General features: G+C 41.0%; 1 protein-coding gene across 2 annotated transcripts in view; it reads left to right on the top strand.

The window, feature by feature from the left end:
• syt7b (synaptotagmin VIIb) overlaps nucleotides 1-15,542 on the top strand; it is a 173,410-nt gene extending 157,868 nt beyond the window's left edge. For both annotated transcript variants that reach the window (XM_088333670.1, XM_088333669.1), the window contains 5 exons: nucleotides 2,833-3,100; nucleotides 6,493-6,662; nucleotides 8,188-8,302; nucleotides 11,623-11,822; nucleotides 13,120-15,542. In XM_088333670.1, the coding sequence (XP_088189796.1) occupies nucleotides 2,833-3,100; nucleotides 6,493-6,662; nucleotides 8,188-8,302; nucleotides 11,623-11,822; nucleotides 13,120-13,224 (858 nt within the window). In that variant the 3' untranslated portion in view covers nucleotides 13,225-15,542. The remainder of the gene's footprint in view (nucleotides 1-2,832; nucleotides 3,101-6,492; nucleotides 6,663-8,187; nucleotides 8,303-11,622; nucleotides 11,823-13,119) is intronic.
• The last annotated feature ends 4,144 nt before the right edge of the window (nucleotides 15,543-19,686 follow it).

Below are 19,686 nucleotides of genomic sequence, written 5' to 3'. Positions count from 1 at the left end.
AGAAAAAAATCACACGACAAAATACACATCAAAATATACGTCAAAATACACAGCGAAAAAAACATGACGAAATACACAACAAAATAAATTAATAAAGAAATGAAAAAATACTTTGCAATATACACGACAAAATACCTGACAAAACAATTATTAAAATAAAAAAATGCCAAAATAAATTGTAAAAGACACCAAAGAAAAAAGACAAAAATCACACGAAAAAATACACGTCAAAATATAAGTCAAAATCGAAAAAAACAGGACAAAATACACAACAAAATACACGAATAAAGAAAAAATGACAAAACAAATACTAAAATAAAAAATGACAAAATAAGTGAAAAAACCCACACGACAGAATACACAACAAAATACAGCACAGACGTATGACAAAATGCATAAATAAGTGACATTTATGTCTTACATTTAAATATTACATGATTGATTAATGCATTCATTTATTTTTTTGACATACATTGTAAGTATTTATATGTTTATATATTAATTTCTACCTATGGAAAGATTGATCCTCCATAACCCCATAGCTATCATATTTTATTTACCAGATTAAGAGTTTGCTTCTTCGACTGGTGCAAATCCAATAGTTTGTTTTCTCAATTCCCGAAAAATGCTTTCTTGTTAATAAGTTTCAGACCCTATCTGTTGAACAATAATTTTCTGCCATTTAGCAGACTTTCATGACATGGGCAAAAGAGCAGAAAAAAATGAGGATCATTTCAGAGTGTCAGGCTGAATAACGAAAAGCCATCGCTTTTGACAAAGGGAGAATAAGGTTGGGCTGAAAAGTAGGAAATTGGATATGAGATATGTGCGACTGTTGCCGGGGGCGATGCCCCCCGAGCTTCTTACCCGCATTTCAACTGCATTTCCGCAGCTCTCTTTCGCATTAGTCTTGGGCGAAAGTGGAAATTTTGGTATCGATCCGACTAAATTAAAAACAGGGTAGTATCGATCGATACCAATCTTACACTGTTTCTTCTTGCTCTGAAACATGATCCTTGAATAGTACTTCCTCCATAGGTTAGTTTATAACTACAATCAGGGTTGGGTAGGGTTACTTTAACTTGATTACTTTCAATTACTTTTGGATTACTCCAATACCAAATATGCTAATAAAAGAAATGAATAAAATGACTAAATTTTGTGCAGGCTTGAGGAGTAACGGAATACATGGAACGGCAAAAATGATGTTGGCAAGCTGTTTGGATTTATTTTCATTTTGTTTCTGTCGCATTTTATGTTAGTTTTGCCAGAGATCAAAGAGATCAAAGCCAGGAGAGAAAGCTTACCACGTGTTGTGAGTCATCATTTTATTCATATTTAGTTTCTTTTGTCTTTTATTAGCATAATTGGTATTGGAGTAATCCAAAAGTCATTGAAAGTAATCCAGTTAAAGTAACCCTACCCAACCCTGATTACAATAAACAGACCACAAAAAGTCAAAGCACCGAAATGAACATTCTTTTTATGAACTCAATCAATGCCATAATATTTTCAAAAGCATTGTCTCCAAAACACAAAAGCACGTTTAATATTGTTTGTATTATTATTAAAAAACTATTATAAAAGGTTTGGTGCTGCTCATCAGTAAGTATCCAGCCTCTGGGAATGATTTCAATATGATAAATCACCACTGGATGGCAGGAGTCGCCTTGATCAGATATTAGCCTACACTTTAACCAAGCTCAACTTCCTAGTGTTGCTTCCTGAATCCTGCTAATGAGAGTGTGTAGGCAGGTGTGCATGGTGAAGTAGTGTGAGGAGAGTTGCGAGATATTAATTCCTCGTAAGGGCTTATTTCTTTCCCCAAAAATGTTTGTAGTCTCATTGTCATCGTCTCATCAGAGAGGGTTCACGTTTCATGCAGGAACGCCATAGTGACCAAAATCGTGCCGCCGGAAACATCGGGCCCGAAAAAGTTCCTGCAACATTCATGCATAAGTTTTGTTTTAAGTATTATTTTCTTCTTTTTATATACTAATTCTCTGCTTATGAGGTAGTACAGTGAAATATTTGACATAACTTCATTTTCAAACATTTTCGACGGACGGTGTGTCTCGGAACTTTTTTATAAATAAAAGTGTACCTTGGTTCAAAAAGGGTTGAAAAACACTGAGTTATATGATTACAATTACAGCTCTGTTGGATATTAAAAAAAAATGTAGTGCGAGTCATTAATCTTGGTGTGACACACTGATTTACAAGGACATTTGAAAGTGGCAAAAAGGTTGCTGACCCCTGATTTATATTGGTACTGATACTCTTTGCTTGGAAATATTATGATCATTTGTTATTAATCCACCCCCTTGACTTAGTTTTCAGTTACGATGATAACGGCCTCACAGGGGAGCGGCAGGGGCAGCAGTGGCTCAGGAGGTAGAGCGCTCGTCTTGGGATCAAGAGATCGCAGTTCGAATCCCGGCTCCTCCGTGTTCCATGTCGAAGTGTCCTTGGGTAAGACACTGAACCCCTAATACTCCCAATATGCAGCTTAGCGCCTTACATGGCTGCACGGCCGCTATTGGGAAATGTGAAGCACAATGTAAAGCGCTTTGGGAAGTCTTGACTTGAAAAGCGCTATATAAATGCAGATCATTTCATTTACAACTAAAATGGGAAATTTCACTTTCAAGAAACCCCTCAAAAAGCCAGTTCCTTCGTGACCAACACACCACTAATTCATACTGGAGTGAAGGTCTAGAAGTAAATTCCACGGCACGCTTTTGGTTTGCAGTCGCTTCAATAAGGTTCACTGGACTATATGTGTCCCTTTAATACTGTCAAAGAAGTCAGCATTGATGTGGTTTCTCCCAGTTGTCTCCAGGCTCAGAAGAGGAGGAACACGAGGGCCCAGCATGCGAGAAGTTGGGTCGCATCCAGTTCAGCGTAGGATACAGCTTTCAAGACTCCACCCTGACGGTGAAGATCCTCAAGGGACAAGAATTACCTGCCAAGGACTTTTCCGGCACGTCCGACCCTTTTGTCAAACTCTACTTGCTGCCTGACAAGAAGCACAAATTGGAGACAAAGGTCAAGAGGAAGAATCTCAACCCTCACTGGAACGAGACTTTTCTCTTTGAAGGTGTGACTGTTGCATGGACAGTAATATTTCAGTTATCGCAGTTAACGGGGACAAAAACGTGAAAATCCACGAAATAACGACGTCCCTTCATAAAACCCCCTAAGGGTCAAACCTGCCTTGAGATGACATCTTTACCAATGACAGTAAAAGAGCAACTATAGATCTCCCAAAAAACCCACAGAACACCAAATTGCTATTGAACGGTCTTTGTTGTCATTATCCAAAAGTGCAACAAATTCAAAGGACTTCTCCTTTTAGTGTAAGAAAACAATTTAGAGAGCGTCTGGCTAGCATTGGGTATCCTCGGATTGAGCCAGGACTATGTGGTGATTAAAATGCAACCATCCCAAATGTAGCGGTTTCCCACGAGTTGTAGATCCAGGTCATCCGTTTCTAGAGTAATGGATCTGGCGTTGGTGAAAGACAGCCTCGGCATGGGTAGCTTGTTATGTAGCCTAGCCGCAGTAGACAAGACCTGGGCGCCGCTATTCCCTATTGTCCCGACCCTGCCTCTATCTCTTACCGGATCCATGGAGCACTTGCTGGTGATCATCATTTCTTTGCGATTTAACTGATACTTTTTTTTGTAATGGACTGATAAAATACAAGCTGTTGCGGTACTTCGCCATTTTGTTTTGGTGGACACATTGAATTGTGCCATTTTTTAATACTTAAGATGTCAAATGTGCCCTCATTTGATGTAACATGAGGCTCAACTAGAGGGAGCTGGCATGATGTTTCGCCATCTTCTGGTAACCAAAAACCGAAGATCTTGTGAAATCTAGCAAAAAATGAGAAGAAAAATGGCGCGGGATGGTCACTTTCAGTATCCGTAGTTTGTATTTTTCCTTGTGCTTTGTAGCACACTTTATCGTTTGCAAAACACTGTACAGCTACATATAACGGTCAAAAAAATACTCCCTGTCTCTTTAAATATGTCAAGAACCGGAACGGGATCAGGACCCAAATGGTGACGTTTCTCACACACGCCTTTTATTTTAGGGGAAATGGGGAGTCATGCGCGTTAGGCAGCAGTCTGACATCGAATGACAGAAAGCCAGAGGCTGACACAATCGATACCAATTGCCCGAGCAGATATCGGACAGACGGGGTAGATACCGGACAGGATGGTACAGACAGGATTAATATCCAAACCGGATACCGAAATTAAACAGGACAAACTAGATGGGAACAAAACTGGAAACCAATATTAAACAGGACAAAATAAACAGGAACAATACAGGACAGAAAATACCAACAGGAAACAGGACCGAGTCAAAACCCACGTCTTGAGGGGCAGAGGTTCGTTGACAGACTGACAATAAGTGATAGAGAGCACTGAGCTTAAATAGAAGGAAAGCCAATCTGTCAACGAGCCGCAGCTGGTGCCACACGGGCGGGGCCAATTGGGCACCATGGGCAACCATGACAGAGGGAGTTGGCATGATGGTCCGCCATCTTGCCACTGGTAACCAAAAGCTTAAGATCTTGTGAAATCTATGCAAAAAATGAGAAGAAAAATGGCGCGGGATGGTCACTTTCAGTGTCCGTAGTTTGTATTTTTCCTTGTGCTTTGTAGCACCCTTAATCGTTTGCATAACACCATACAGCTACATCGAATGGTTGAAAAATACATCCTCTCCCTTTAAATAGCGTTTTTGGTTTTAGGAAGCTGTTCAAAATTGCCTTGCAAAAAAACAAAAGAGAAAATAAAAAAGTAAAATAAAAAGGTTGCACATACTGGTAATTTTGTTGATTTTAATTATTTTTTTCCTTATTTTACTAAAAAATAAAATAGTTTTTTTGCTCATTTTATGCATTTGTCATTTTGGTTATTTTTCTACCACTTCAACAAAAAAATAATAATAATGTAGAAAAACAGGTAAATGTATCTTAAAATCCGCAATGCAGTGTACAAGCAGCATTTCTAACCATAAGGAATACATGGTGACCACCAGGGTTGGGCAGGGTTACTTTAACTTGATTACTTTCAATTACTTTTGGATTACTCCAATACCAAATATGCTAATAAAAGACCAAAGAAACTAAATATGAATAAAATGACTAAATTTTGTGCAGGCTAGGGGAGTAACGGAACACACGGAACGGCAAAAATGATGTTGGCAAGCTGTTTGGATTTATTTTCATTTTGTTTCTGTCGCATTTGATGTTAGTTTTGCCGGAGATCAAAGAGATCAAAGCCAGGAGAGAAAGCTTACCACATGTTGTGAGTCATAAATTTATTCATATTTAGTTTCTTTTGTCTTTTATTAGCAAATTTGGTATTGGAGTAATCCAAAAGTAATTGAAAGTAATCAAGTTAAAGTAACCCTACCCAACCCTGGTGACCACAAATGATTTATGTAACATAATAATTAAGGCTTTAAGACCCTGGAGAATTATGACGCATAATCAGAATAGGAAACAGGACCCACTTGTGATGTTTACCACAAGTTTTATTGAAAAAACGAGGAAGGGGTTCACCCACGATCCGGTGTTCGCTCTAGTACTCGGATTGTGATCCGAACACAGAAGTGGATCTTCCATAGCGAGCAATGGCCGTGTCAGGGGCGGAAAACTGGTCGATAGCCGGGACTGGGAGAACAAGATGTGGTCGGGGTCGGAAACAAATTGTAAGCCGGGACGGGAGAGCAGACATGGTCGGGATCAAAAACGGGTTGTAAGTCGGGACGGGAGAGCAAGACGTGGTCGGGATCAAAACAGGTCGTAGCGGGAGACAAACAGGAGCAAAAATACGGGACGGGCGTGAGTCAGGGTCAAAATAGGCTTGCTTAATCGGGGTTGGGTAGGGTTACTTTAACTTGATTTATTTCAATGACTTTTGGATTACTCCCATACCAAATATGCTAATAAAAGACAAAAGAAACTAAATATGAAGTAAATGATGACTCACAACACGTGGTAAGCTTTCTCTCCTGGCTTTGATCTCTTTGATCTCCAGCAAAACTAACATAAAATGCGACAGAAACAAAATGAAAATAAATCCAAACAGCTTGCCAACATCATTTTTGCTGTTCCATGTATTCCGTTACTCTCCAAGCCTGCACAAAATTTGGTAATCTTATTCATATTTAGTTTCTTTTGTCTTTTATTAGCATAATTGGTATCGGAGTCATCCAAAAGTCATTGAAAGTAATCAAGTTAAAGTAACCCTACCCAACCCTGTGCTTAGTATACACGGAGATTCACAAAAGGACTGACAACAGGGGATTGACAGGACCGGGTTCAAATAGTGACAGGGAGCCAAAACAATACAAAATTCACTCCAAAATATTATTATGATTATTTTTATTATTATACTTTAACTCTAATTTTTTGTGTTGATCATTCGGACTTTGGAACGTGAACTCCACTTGGTGTTTCTATTTCAGGGTTCCCATTTGAGAAAGTGGTTCAGAGAACTCTCTACCTGCAGGTTCTCGATTACGATCGCTTCAGCAGAAATGACCCCATCGGAGAGGTGTCCATCCCCCTCAACAAATTGGATCTGGCCAACATGCAGACTTTCTGGAAAGAACTGAAACCATGCAGCGACGGCAGCGTGAGTACATTGAAGAAAAGAGGGAGAGGGAAAGAGTGGGAGGAAGGAAAAAGATGGGACAGAATGTAATGCAGGGGTGTCAAACTCATTTTTACTCGGGGGCCGCACGATAGAAGAAATATTCTGTCGGGGGCCGGACTAGTATATTAAAGAGAAAGAAAAAGAGAAAGGGGGAGGGAAAAGGAGAGAGGGTGGGACAAAGAAAGAAAATGAGAGAGAGAGAGAGAGAGAGAGGGAAAAACAAAAGATAAAAGGTTGCGAGAGAGGGGGAAAAGAAAGGGAGAGGAAGAAAGAAATCCAAAGAGAAATAGAAAGACAGAAGGAGAGAAAAGAGAAAAGAAAGCACAAAGGGTATGAAGAGAGAAAGAGAAAAGAGAGGAAATTAAAAAGGAGGTTAGAGCAAGAGGTTAAAAGACACAGAGAGAGAAAGAGACAAAGAGCAACAAAGGAAGCGAAAAAGAGAGACACAGAGAGTGAAAGAGACAGTGACAGAGTGGGAGAAAAGGGGAGTAAAAGAGAGAGAGAGAGAGAGAGAGAGAGAGAGAGAGAGAGAGAGAGAGAGAGAGAGAGAGAGAGAGAGAGAGAGAGAGAGAGAGAGAGAGAGAGAGAAAGAGAGAGAGAGAGAGAGAGAGAGAGAGAAGAGAGAGAGAGAGAAAAGGAGAGAGGGCGGGACAAAGAAAGAAAAAGAGAGAGGGGGAGAGAGGGAAAGACAAAAGATAAAAAGTCACGAGAGAGGGGGAAAAGAAAGGGAGAGGAAGAAAGAAATCCAAAGAGAAATAGAAAGATAGAAGGAGAGAAAAGAGAAAAGAAAGCACAAAGGGTATGAAGAGAGAAAGAGAAAAGATAGAGAAAAGAGAGAGAGAGAGAAAGAGAGACAGAGAGAGAGAAAAAGAGAGAAAAAGAAACCGAGAGAGAGAAAGAGAGACAGAGAGAGAGAGAGAGAGAAAAAGAGAACGAGAGAGAGAAAGAGAGAGAAAGAGAGAGAAAGAGAGAAAGAAAGAGAGAGAGAAAGAGAGAGAAGGAGAGAGAGAGAGAGAGAGAGAGAGAGAGAGAGAGAGAGAGAGAGAGAGAGAGAGAGAGAGAGAGAGAGAGAGAGAGAGAGAGAGAGAGAGAGAGAGAGAGAGAGAGAGAGAGAGAGAGAAATAAATACAATTACAGTGTCTTTGTTCGAGGCACCTGGCTTTGGCAACATCAAGTTGACCTATTTCAACCTGCAGCTTGTTTTTCTCTTGCGCTTCTCTGTGTGTTGTCTCGCGGGTCCGGATTCAATCCCTTAGCGGGTCCGATCTGGCCCGCGGGCCGCCTGTTTGTCACCTGTGATGTAATGGATGATGTCAGCGCTGGCTGCTGAGATCCTCCCGGGGGAGATGAGATGTGGAAGTGCTCCGGTGGGAGAGGATGCGTGCAAAAAGCCGGCGTCTGACAGCTTGCTGGATTAAACACAGACTGCTGGAGGAGAACACGGTCAAAAGGAAGGAAAACAATGGCAAAAAGAAATAAACAGGTCTGCGTTCCGTTTCTCCAGGGAAGCCGAGGAGATCTGTTGGTGTCTCTGTGCTACAACCCCACTGCCAACGTTATCACTGTGAGCATCGTCAAAGCCCGCAACCTCAAAGCCATGGACATAGGAGGCACTTCTGGTGTACACAAACACACATTCCATTATTGGCATCATCATACCTGTCAACCTGTACGTTTTTGCCGTACAAAGTACCGTAAATTCCAGACTATAGAGCGCACCTGATTGTAAGCCGCACCCACCACTTTTTAGGTGATCTGCCGCTTTTGTATTTACACAAGCCGCACCCATGTACCGTATTTTCCGCACTATAAGGCGCACCTAAAAGCCTTTATTTTTTTCCAAAGCTGACCATGCGCCTTATAATACGGTGCGCCTTATATATGGATCAATATTAAGTCGCAAAGTCTTGCAACTAATAGTTTTTGGTCCTATATTTTCCATACATAAGGCGCACCGGATTATAAGGCGCTACAATGGGAACGTCGACAAAACAGTCAGATAGTTCAGTCCAATTTATTACCCCCTTACTATTCCGAAAGCTTGCAAAGAAGCAAATGCGTGTCTCAGACATGTCAAAAACAGTGTCTGTACGATGTCACCAATCACTCAAATGCATCGTTCCAAATATCGTTCGGAAGGTTAAAGTCTTGGGATTCAAGAAATGCCAAACATTTCTGAGTTTCCATTTTATTTTTTGCTGGCAACTGTGTGGACAGCAAAGTAAGAATTTTATCGTGCAGGGAAACTGGGTTCTTTACTGTGCATATGACAATAAACACTTTGAAGTGAATTTAGTTTAAAAATAGACTCATCACAGAAACATCAAGATCGTTCTAAAACAAGATACCGGGAAAATATATATCCGCATAGCTCACCTAAGTTCTCTTGCAGCCATCACGTTCATTAATGATACGTAACCATGGTCTTCTTACAACCGTGAGTGTAGTAAATCCAGGAGAGTAAAATATTTTCAAATACAGAATAGTAAAACATGTTTTCTTTATGCCGTAGTGCAACCCAACATGTGATTCACATTCATCTTTTTCGACCAATTGCAGGCTTTGTTTCGCCCCTTTAGCCTATGCGAGCCTGTAAATTATAAAAAGGATCCGCCCCCTTTACCTCCGAATAACTTTAGCCAATAGTGACCGATTCAAGTGATGATTGACTCATTGGTTAGGAAATGAAACGCCGGTATATAAATCCCAGCATACACCGCGGACGACTTCGCCTTCGGGGGAAAATCTAGTTGGCGGCTGCTTGCTTAATTTGCAAGACTTTGCGACTTAATATTGATCCATATATAAGGCGCACTGTATTATAAGGCGCATGGTCAGCTTTTGAAAAAAATAAAGGCTTTTAAGTGCGCCTTATAGTGTGGAAAATACGGTACTCGGAATTACATCCAACGTACCTTGTAAAAATGTTCGCTGCAAATCCTAGAATATTTGAGGGCTGCCTTTGTTGGGACTCAGCACAACAACAGTCTCTCCGTTTGATTGGAGATAAACATTTTCGTCTTCTGTCCTCATCAAAAGGGTTAAAATTCCAAATCGGGTTTAGAAGCTTGCACAGGAATTATTCACCATGGTAAAAAGTGGTGGTATCTGTTTCAACTCAACTGCCTATTCAACTGCTGTGCGCTCAAGTGTTTATTCTTGCCAGAGAAGGCAACGTGACATCACGTGCAAAGGGTCAATACACACCTCCTAAAACATAAAATAGGTGAGAAAATACTACATGGTTTTTGCGGTTAATGGGTCCCAGAACCACCCAGGAAAACTGAAAATCCACAAAGTAGCGTCACACCTTCATAAAAGCCCCCAAGGGTCAAACTTACCTCGGGATGACGTCCCTACTGACTGAGAGTATACATCTGTAACAAAATAACAGCTATAGATCTACAAATAATAACACATTACACGGAATTGCATATGAATTCATGGTTTTGGGTAGCTCAGGAGGTAGAGCGCCCGTCTTGGGATCAAGGGATCGCAGTTCGAATCCCGCCTTGTTACATGTCGAAGTGTCCTTGGGTAAGACACTGAACCCCTAATACCCCCAAAAAGCAGGTTAGCGTCTTACATGGCTGCAATACAAGGCCGCCTTTTGGGAAATGTGAAGCACACTGTAAAGCGCTTTGGGAAGTCATTGACTTCTAAATTGGAGGTCCTCTCCATTCAGTGTTAGAAAGCGATGTAAGGAGCTAGCTGGACAATATTATACCAACCGCAAGACACGTGGCGAAAAACACAAATGAAATGCCACAATTGCCTATCTAAAAGGAGAAAATGTAACGACGGCAGGTAAACTTACCCAACACAGCTTTTGGAGGTCGAAGCACGCAACACGGACAAAACAGTCACAAGGCCTCCAGCGACCTGGTAAGCAAAGTTCCAAATTCCCCATGAGCAGTTCAGATTCAGATTCAGATTCAGATCTACTTTATTGTCATTCTAGTACACGTGTATACAGACCGAAATGTCGATACATCTGACCCGCACAGTTTTCTTGAATGTACAGATATAAATAAAAAGTTGTATTGAGTTGGAGTATTAAAGTACTAATAATATACTAAATAATTATGGCTATGTATAGTATTATACAATAGTGCAAAGAGTGCAAGAGGAGCAGCTAACCAGATGTGCAAAATGGGCAGTCAGGTAAACAAGTCACTGTACAGTAACAATAACACTGTAGTACAATAGTGCAGAGGAGAACAGATGTGCAAAGGAGTGGCTAGGTGTATAGAACTCCTAGTAGTGCAAAAAACAAAACAGACAAACTGATGTACAGATTAGCAGCAGTGTAGACTTTCTATGTGTGTGATTGACCATTTAACAGCCAAATGGCCAGGGGGACAAAACTATTGCAGAACCTGGTGGTCCTGCACCGCACACTGCAGTACCTCTTCCCAGAGGCTAGCAGAGTGAACAGTCCATGATGGGGGTGAGAGGGGTCCCTAATGATGTTCTTGGCTCGGGATAGGCAGCGCTTCTGGCCAATGTCCTGAATGGAGGGGAGAGAAGTCCCAAAGATTTTCTCTGCTGTCCTCATCACCCTCCTCACACTCCCCCAGTCCGAGGCACTGCAGCCTCCACACCACACAGGGATACAGCTGGTCAGGATGCTCTCTATGGTGCCCCTGTAGAATGTGATGAGGGTGGGTCAGGGCTGCTTTATATGTTGTGTTAACGGGATTCGCCATTTCCAAAGTGTTGTGTTCCTTTAATGACGTCAAAGCTCTACAGCAAAAAATCAGATGGGTCCACTTAGAAACTAAATTCCTCGAATCCCCCGGCACATAAAATATCTTGTGCATAATTGTGGGGAGGAACACGACACGTTCTGTTCCTGATTATAAATATTGTCTTTTTGAATACCTAAAAAACTGTGCGGAGGAGAGAAATCAATTCATATTCATATCCCTTTTGGCAGACCCCTACGTGAAGGTGTGGTTAATGAACAAGGACAAGCGCGTGGAGAAGAAAAAGACGGTGGTAATGAAGCGTTGCCTAAACCCTGTTTTCAACGAGTCCTTTCCTTTTGACGTGCCTGCCCACGTGCTAAGGGAGACCACAATAATTATCACTGTCATGGACAAGGACAAGCTTAGTCGCAATGATGTCATTGGAAAGGTAACTCCTTCCCTTTTCTCTGCTGCTTCTTGCCTCTTCCTGAGTGTATATTTTTACTCTGTCACAAGCCGGTTGCATGAAATCACCCAAATTGTCTCTACTGACCCCTGCTGGCACACATCAAATATATTAAATCCAGCATAGGTAAAGCCTCGGCTTTAAAGGAGCTGTGTGGAATTTTGATTTTATTGGTTTACTCGCTGCCGCCATCTCCTGGCTTGTGTCATCATTGCAGCCTCTGTCAGCTCATTCATGATGTGTGTATTTCTTTTACGCATTTGAACTCTTATTTTCTCATCTTTGGGTTGGCGTTAGACTGTACTTGAAGCATGCCTTTTTTACTTTCACCATTTTCTTGCTGCATCAACATATAGAAACAAGAAATATTCCATGGGCATGACTTCAGTCTCCAGCGTCCTTTTCAATATTTCAGTTGATTTTGAATTAATCCATAATGGCCGCTGTCCCATATTATTGAGCCTTGTTCATTTCCTACTAATGTCACGATCAGTGCAATCAGGTTCCTGTTTTTCTCTAGGTTTCTATCACTTATTCTCTTTCCCATCCTTCTGGACCGTACTTTTTTGGGCCACCTCTAGGTTAATTTTTGCTCCTCATAGCTGTGGTCACTTGTCTTGATTTCCCCTTTCTATCAAAACCCATCCTCTTCTCTCTATTAGTACTCTATCCCCTAGGTTCCTTGCTAGTTTCTTATTTTCTTATCACGTCCCAAGCACCCTTGTCTCAGGTCTGTGTTTCTCAAGTGGAATAAATCCCAGCCTGCCCTTCTGGATTATGACTACGACCTGATGAACTCTTGGACTGTCGCCTTCGCCTGGCTTCACTGGAACACCGAATTGCCTCTTGGATCACATTTGTTTTTCTCGGGACGTAGATACTGTCGCCTAGCTATGTGACTTTTTAAGTACCGAACTCTGCCACCTGCAATAAATTGTGTTTCTGCACTGTGTTTTGGGATGAGAAGACGACAAACTCGCAAGGAACCAAGGGGATAAAGTAAAAATAAAGGGGAGAAGATGTGTTGTGATAGGAGGAAAACCCATGGGGAAATCAGGACAAGTGATCAAAGTTGTGGGAAGTAAAGTTGAACCTGGAGTGGCCAAGAAAGGTAAGGTCGAAAGAGATAGGAGAGTGAAAAACCTACAGAGAAACAGGAACCCGAGTGCAGGATCGTGACTAACTAAACACCGGGTCGAAAACACAGGATTTTATGGTCCTACACTATCTCAAAAAGCCATTACTCTTTAGTTGAGACCCCACTCTCTTCTTTTGGCAGATTTATCTCTCATGGAAGAGCGGCCCTGCAGAGGTGAAACATTGGAAAGACATGATGGGTCACCCTCGCACGGCCGTGGCCCAGTGGCACGCACTCAAGGCCTGAGGGGACGAGCAGGCTCTGTTCCCCTTGCCCTGAAGTTGTAGACAAGTGTGCGTCACCTCTTTGTTCTCAGGCCTCTTTGAAATCCCGTCCCGCTTAATCCCCTCCTCGTCAAACAGTGACACCCACTCGACCCCTCCGTCATTCCTCCGACCTTTAAACGTATTTGATGTCCGTCCACTACTTCCTTCTTGTACTGTCTTTTGAAGAGATTGTTCCTTTCTGTTCACAATGCCACTGTGTCCTTCTTGTCAACCACTCCTGAACGTCTTAAATACGAGAGCAGTATTTCATGCCACACACAAAGACAAACTGGTAACCAAAAACGGATGGACCACGGATCCGAAATATGATGTTGGGGTGAAGGAGACTCCCAATCGCCTGCCTGACTCCACTTTTGCCGTCACTGCCAGTACAGATCCAGATAATGCAACAGGAAGGTGATGAAGGGAATGGTCTCCTGAAAAAATGGAATAGATGGAACTCTTCCCTTTTTTTATCTCTTTTTTTCTTTGCTCTGGCAGCTGTGTAATCATTTATCTTGACTGGTACCCGATGTTGTCTGTGAGTGTCGTGGGTGATGTGCTGTGACCCCAAACGAAGTTTTGTATTTTTTTTTCTTAAAATGGGGAAAAGATGAGAGGATCCAATGAGAAAACCTCCAGTACACAAAGCTATAGCATTGAAAATACTGTCTTTGTTTTTTGGACAGAAAAGAAAACTGTAGAAGTGATTGGTGTGTTATCTGCTGTGACCATAAAAAGAAACAAAGAATCAAGATGTTCTTCCAGATAGAAAATGAGCAAACCCAACATTACAACCTGGAAGTTGTGTGTGGTTTCTGTCTATCGGTGGATGAACGAGGGAGTATTTTGGGGATGAAATAAAGATGAATGATTGTAGGTTGATAAAGTGATACATTTTAAGTCATTCCAAAGAAAACACAGGTGATGCTGGAATCAAGATTAGCAGTCTTCTCTGCTGTGGTCCCTTTGTCATTTGGACTAATACTACATGATTTGTACAAAAATGCAGTTTTTTTCGAAAAACTCTTGGGTCAAAAATAACCCAACTTGGGTAAAGGGTGAATCGATTTCTTGAATTCATTCTACACAGCTTTTGGGGTTGTTTTGCAAAGAGGAGAGAATTCGTTCCTCAAGTTGCTTCCCCTTGTAATCAAAGAATATTACAAAAAAAGCTGAGAACACTTCCCCTGGAAAAAGGTTATTTTGTTAGAAAATTTAAAAAAGGGCCGTAGTGTACAAAACAAAACCCCCAAAATGTATTGTTTGAACGAAAGTTAGGTTATTTCTTCTGAACAGATTGGAACCACGGGCTGAAAACATCCCTGCTCAAAACCAGGCCGGTTTTAGGGAGGGAGGGAGTACCACAGAACCTGCTTTCAGTCTTCGCCTTCTATGTGAGAAGTTTTAACAACATGAGAGAGACCTCTATCACAGTTTTGTGGATTTGAAGAAGGCGTTCGACAGAGTATGGCAAGCCGCCTTGTGGGCCATCATGCAGAAGTGTAAAGTAGGCTTAAACTTATTTGCTCAAGGTGTGTATTTCTAAACAGTTTTATGCTCCCTTTTGGCGTTTCCTAGTCTTCCTGTCTTTGTTTACGTGTCCAGAGGGATGGTCTGTGGTCTTTTCTCGTTGTCTTAGTACTTTTACACCCACAGCGCAGAGGGGGGGAGGTTTTCAGAATAGAGTTGGGCTAGCGAGCTGAAAGAAGGTATAAAAATTGGCTAACACTAGAAAATACACCAGACATGAGACTTTTGAGTTTTCTTAACAACTGCAGTTGGAGAAAGAAAGGTCAGAAGAGCAAGGATTTTAACTCTCCCACATGTAAATGGTCGTTTTTAGACCCAACACGAAGTGCGACACTGACAAAAAAAATCAAGCAAAAACTGATTCTTTTTTGTTTGAATTTGAACCCCTTTAAGATAGATCAGTATGTTTAATATTGTATCAAAAAACAATCCCAAAACTGTGTACTTTAGTTTAGAAAAACAAAAAAATAGGTTGTTTCATACAAAACAGCTAAGAATATCGGATTCAACGACCCAAGAAATGAATCAGTCCATTTTTTTGACCCAAGTGTTTTTAAAATGCAATCCTACACACATTTAACCAGTTTCACGTTTGCCTTTGATTCAGCTGCCAAATCAAATTCTTTGCCAGCAGCAGAAGACGTTTAATCCGTTTGGATTTCGATCCATTCTGGAATTTTGTCTTCCAGTCATTTGTTTCTTTAAACCAGAAGATACCAGCCCTTAAGTTTTTTTATTGTACTCTGTGAACGAATAAAGGGATGTCTAATGTATGTGCTAGCGTGTGACAGTCCATGTTTCATAACACCTTATGTTCCACAATTTTCTAAATGTTTTTCATGGTAATGCTAAAACAAAACCCATATATGTGATAATAAAACGGGGATATTTTCATAAGCATGGCAGCTGGACGCTTAATCTTACAAAGAAAACAGCGACAGATTTTAGGTTTGGACCTAAGCAGCTAACTGTGCTAACTGCTGTTAGATGGCCGGGTCCCAAAAAATACCCCGCCATGCACAAGTGCTATCTGACACAACAAGTTCTATGTCCAGATCATTCCATGCTTTGCTGCGCACCATATGCGCACCGAGGGGGGAGAAGCGGTCGGAAAGGTGGGACAGGACATAGTCATCACCTCTCCACTTCACGACAGGTCAGCCAAGCACGACACAACATTCTAAAATAACCTTACCATGAAGTGTTTGATTGTGCTGATGGCTGTGCATAGTGCAGACGGAGAATTAAATTCAGAAACCATACCAAAAGTCACCTTAATGAATCATTGGAGCTATTAATCCTGATTGGATAACAGTCAGGGTTTAGAACAGTCCCTCTAAAAGTGGGGACAAATTGCCAACTGTCATTCCATTTAGGACTGCTTTAAACAAAGAAAGGTGAACCGGCAATATAAAATTTCACACTGTATGAAATAAAATGACACAGGTTGTGTAATTTGGGTAGATCTGTGTCTTCGGCCTATCTTTTAATGTTAAGATTCTGTGAGGGGCACAATGTCGATGTTTTTTTAATTGCGCAGTGTAGATAAAAGATGTGTACATACAAAAAAACATCTCATTATTTTAAGTTTTATCTCTTAAAACGTTTCCCCAAGTCCACCAGGAGATTTATTTTATCATTGGTTGGTTGGTTGGATCCATTAACCCCTTGGGTTCTAGAGGCACCATTTCCTGTGGTGTGTCTTGGGGCAAGTACAGCCTGGTGGCGCCCATCCCTCTCCAGGCCAACATATGCAGAGGTGGGTAGTAACGGAGTACATTTACTCCATTACATTTACTTGAGTAAGTTTTGGGAAATGAAATGATCTGCATTTATATAGCGCTTTTCAAGTCAATGACTTCCCAAAGCGCTTTACATTGTGCTTCACATTTCCCAATAGCGGCCGTGATCTGTGCAGCCATGTAAGGCGCTAACCTGCTTATTGGGGGTATTAGGGGTTCAGTGTCTTACCCAAGGACACTTCGGCATGTAACACGGACAAGCCGGGATTCGAACTGGGATCCCTTAATCCTAAAACGATCGCTCTACCTCCTGAGCTACTGCCGCCCCTGAGCTACTGCCGCCCCTGAAATGATGTACTCATAGGAGTATTTTTAAAACCCTATGCTTTTACTTTTGCTTGAGTAAATTTGTGAAGAAAAAACGGTACTTTTACTCCGCTACATAGGCCACAGAGTCCCCTGTTACACAACCCTGGTGGGGTAAGCCGGCTCTGGATTAGGAGGGAGAAGTTTAGCTGGGGACCAGGAGAAAATGGCAGCCGGCCCGCCAACTTGAGGGCGTTGTGGTTCAGGGTCGAAACACCCGATGACAGTTGGACACCACCTGATGACATCTTCTCCTGGTTGAAAGCTACAGTCACTTTTTTTGTGTGACTGTTAAGAGTAGCACTATTTTTGTGTATGTTATAATTTGGCAACATTTAAGTCATTACTTCGTTACTTAATAAATCCCCTCCAGGTAAGTGCGCGTCTGTCTGTCTCTGCTAAGGCGCATTTATTTTGACGCAGAATTCCGGCAGGCTCTACCATGTTTAACCAATCAAATGTAGCAACCTTGTCACGTGACCATATTCAACTTCAGTGGGGGAAATTTTGCTTACGGGTGAAACGGGTCAAAAATGTCGCTTAGCTCCTATGAAGGAGTAGCACCCTTGACCTCACATCAAAAGCACGCTCCCCTTAAAAAGGGTTCCAAACACCAGATACATACAATATGCGATGTCTCCTTGGTTTGCCTAAACAAACTGAGATTTTTGTATTCAAGAATTCAACAAATATTGGCCCCTTTTCAGTTAATACTTTGTACGACGTCCTTTTACTGCAATCACAGCTACAAGTATTTTTGGGTATATCAATATAAGTTGCACACATCTTAAAACAGAAATATTTCCCCATTCTTCCTTACAAAACAGCTCAAGTTCCTTAAGTTTCTATGGTGATCCTTTGTACACAGCACTTTTTTTTCTACAAATGTTCGATTGCATTGAGGTCTGGACTTTGTCTTGGTCATTGTAATACCTTAGTATTGTAAGTTTTTAATCATTCTATTGTAGATTGTGCTTTATGCTTAGGGTTGTTGTCCTGTTAGAAGGTTAATCTGAGCCCCATTTTCAGGTCTCTTGCAGGCTTCAACAGCTTTATAATCTTCCTGTTTTTGGCTCCGTCGGTCTTCCCATCAACTACAACAATCTTCCCAGTCTCTGCTTAAAAAGAAGCAACCACGGAGCATGATGCTGCCGCCACCATGTTTGACAGTGAGAATGGTATTTTCAGGGTGGAGTGGAGTGTTCTTTAACTTTGTTATTCTTTAACTGAATCGGTGGTTCTTAAAAGACGGCTCGTACACCCACGCCAGTGACGTGGAGTCAAGGGAACCAGGCGAGTCTTCATGGAAATATAACATTGAAACTATATTAAATGGTTACATTTATTTTTTTCAAAATAGCATCATCAACAAATTATGTTACACATTTTTAAAAAATAATATGTAATGTATTACTGTGATGAGCATCTGTAGCTGCAGAGTGAGGCACGCAATTCTCTTGCCTCATGGAAGAGGGCAATAGAGAAACGAAAAATTCTGATTTGGCGCACACCAAAGGCACAAGATAACCTGATAGCAGTAAGTCAACCAATCCAACATGGATTTTTTTTCATATTGGAGGATCACCTATCGATACTTTTAAGATTCATTATTTTAGAATAATCAAAGTACTATACATAAAATAATGTTTAATCCAGAAAACGATTTATTTTAAAACACAGGTATTATTTCAACACAGGATTGGTACACCTTTTTTATGGCCAAATTCAGACCCTTTTTAAGGACTTTCAGAGACGTTTTTCCAGTACCATTAAAATAAGTAATCCGGTGTGAATCATGTATTTTGCAAAGCCACAAATGTATCAATTCAAATCTGTATTATTCTATAACATAAGATTTTTAGATCTTGAGTAAATTGTGAATATATTTGTGGATCTGAATAGGAAGTGTGTAAATATTTTTAGACAAATCTCTCCCCATATAGGTGTTGCACATATTTTCAGTTGCAGGGAGTTCTTCCAATACAATTTACCACTGGTAAATACTACCTTCATTTTTTGCATGACCCATAATAAATGTCAATAATTGATATGTCATCCTAGCACTGATACATATTATAGAGTGCCCTGTAAGGTGTAGTATTAACCTGTCTGCTTGGCCGTGATGACGCTTCATCGAACAATCCCGTACAAACTAATGCCAGCTGAGGTTAATCACGAGGGAGGAAGAAATACAATAGCACAGCAAAGCCAATAAAGAGCAGTGTCTGTGTCATTTTTAAGCAGACTTGTTAATAAACAAGAAAACACTTTCAAGCATTTACAAAGCACTACACCCAAAATTCAAGCACTTTTCAATCTTTGAAAACAGAACATTAAAATTCAGGCATTTTTAAAGATTTCAAGCACCTGTACGAACCCTTTTAACTGATACATAGTAAATACCAAAACCTTGCATGTCAGGTTACAAATGGCCAATCTAGATTTTCCCTAGGTATGACTAAGTAAGTGAATTATTTGTCCCTGCGACTGGCTGGCAACCAGTTCAGGGTGTCCCCACTCCCTGAAGATGGCGAGAATGGGCTCCAGCGACCCTGATGAGGAAGCAGAGCAGAAAATGAATGGATGATTGTATCTAAATTCATTTTTCAGTACCATATAGTTTGACATGGTCAGTCAAATACAGCCCTTAATCACAAGAAGTCTCAAAGGGCTCCACAGACCACAGATTATTGCAAACTACAGACTATTTTTACACCTTCCCATGATCTAAAACCTACATGAGGGCAAGGGAAAACGCAAAACCTTAGCTTGAGGAAATTAAGAAACCATGAGGAGAGCCC

The sequence above is a fragment of the Urocampus carinirostris genome, chromosome 4, assembly GCF_059441175.1.
Source record: "Urocampus carinirostris isolate Australia breed hairy pipefish chromosome 4, RoL_Ucar_1.0, whole genome shotgun sequence".
Lineage (NCBI taxonomy): Eukaryota > Metazoa > Chordata > Actinopteri > Syngnathiformes > Syngnathidae > Urocampus > Urocampus carinirostris.
The sequence above is the reverse complement of the archived record's forward strand: the minus strand, read 5'-3'. Positions and strand labels throughout refer to the sequence as shown.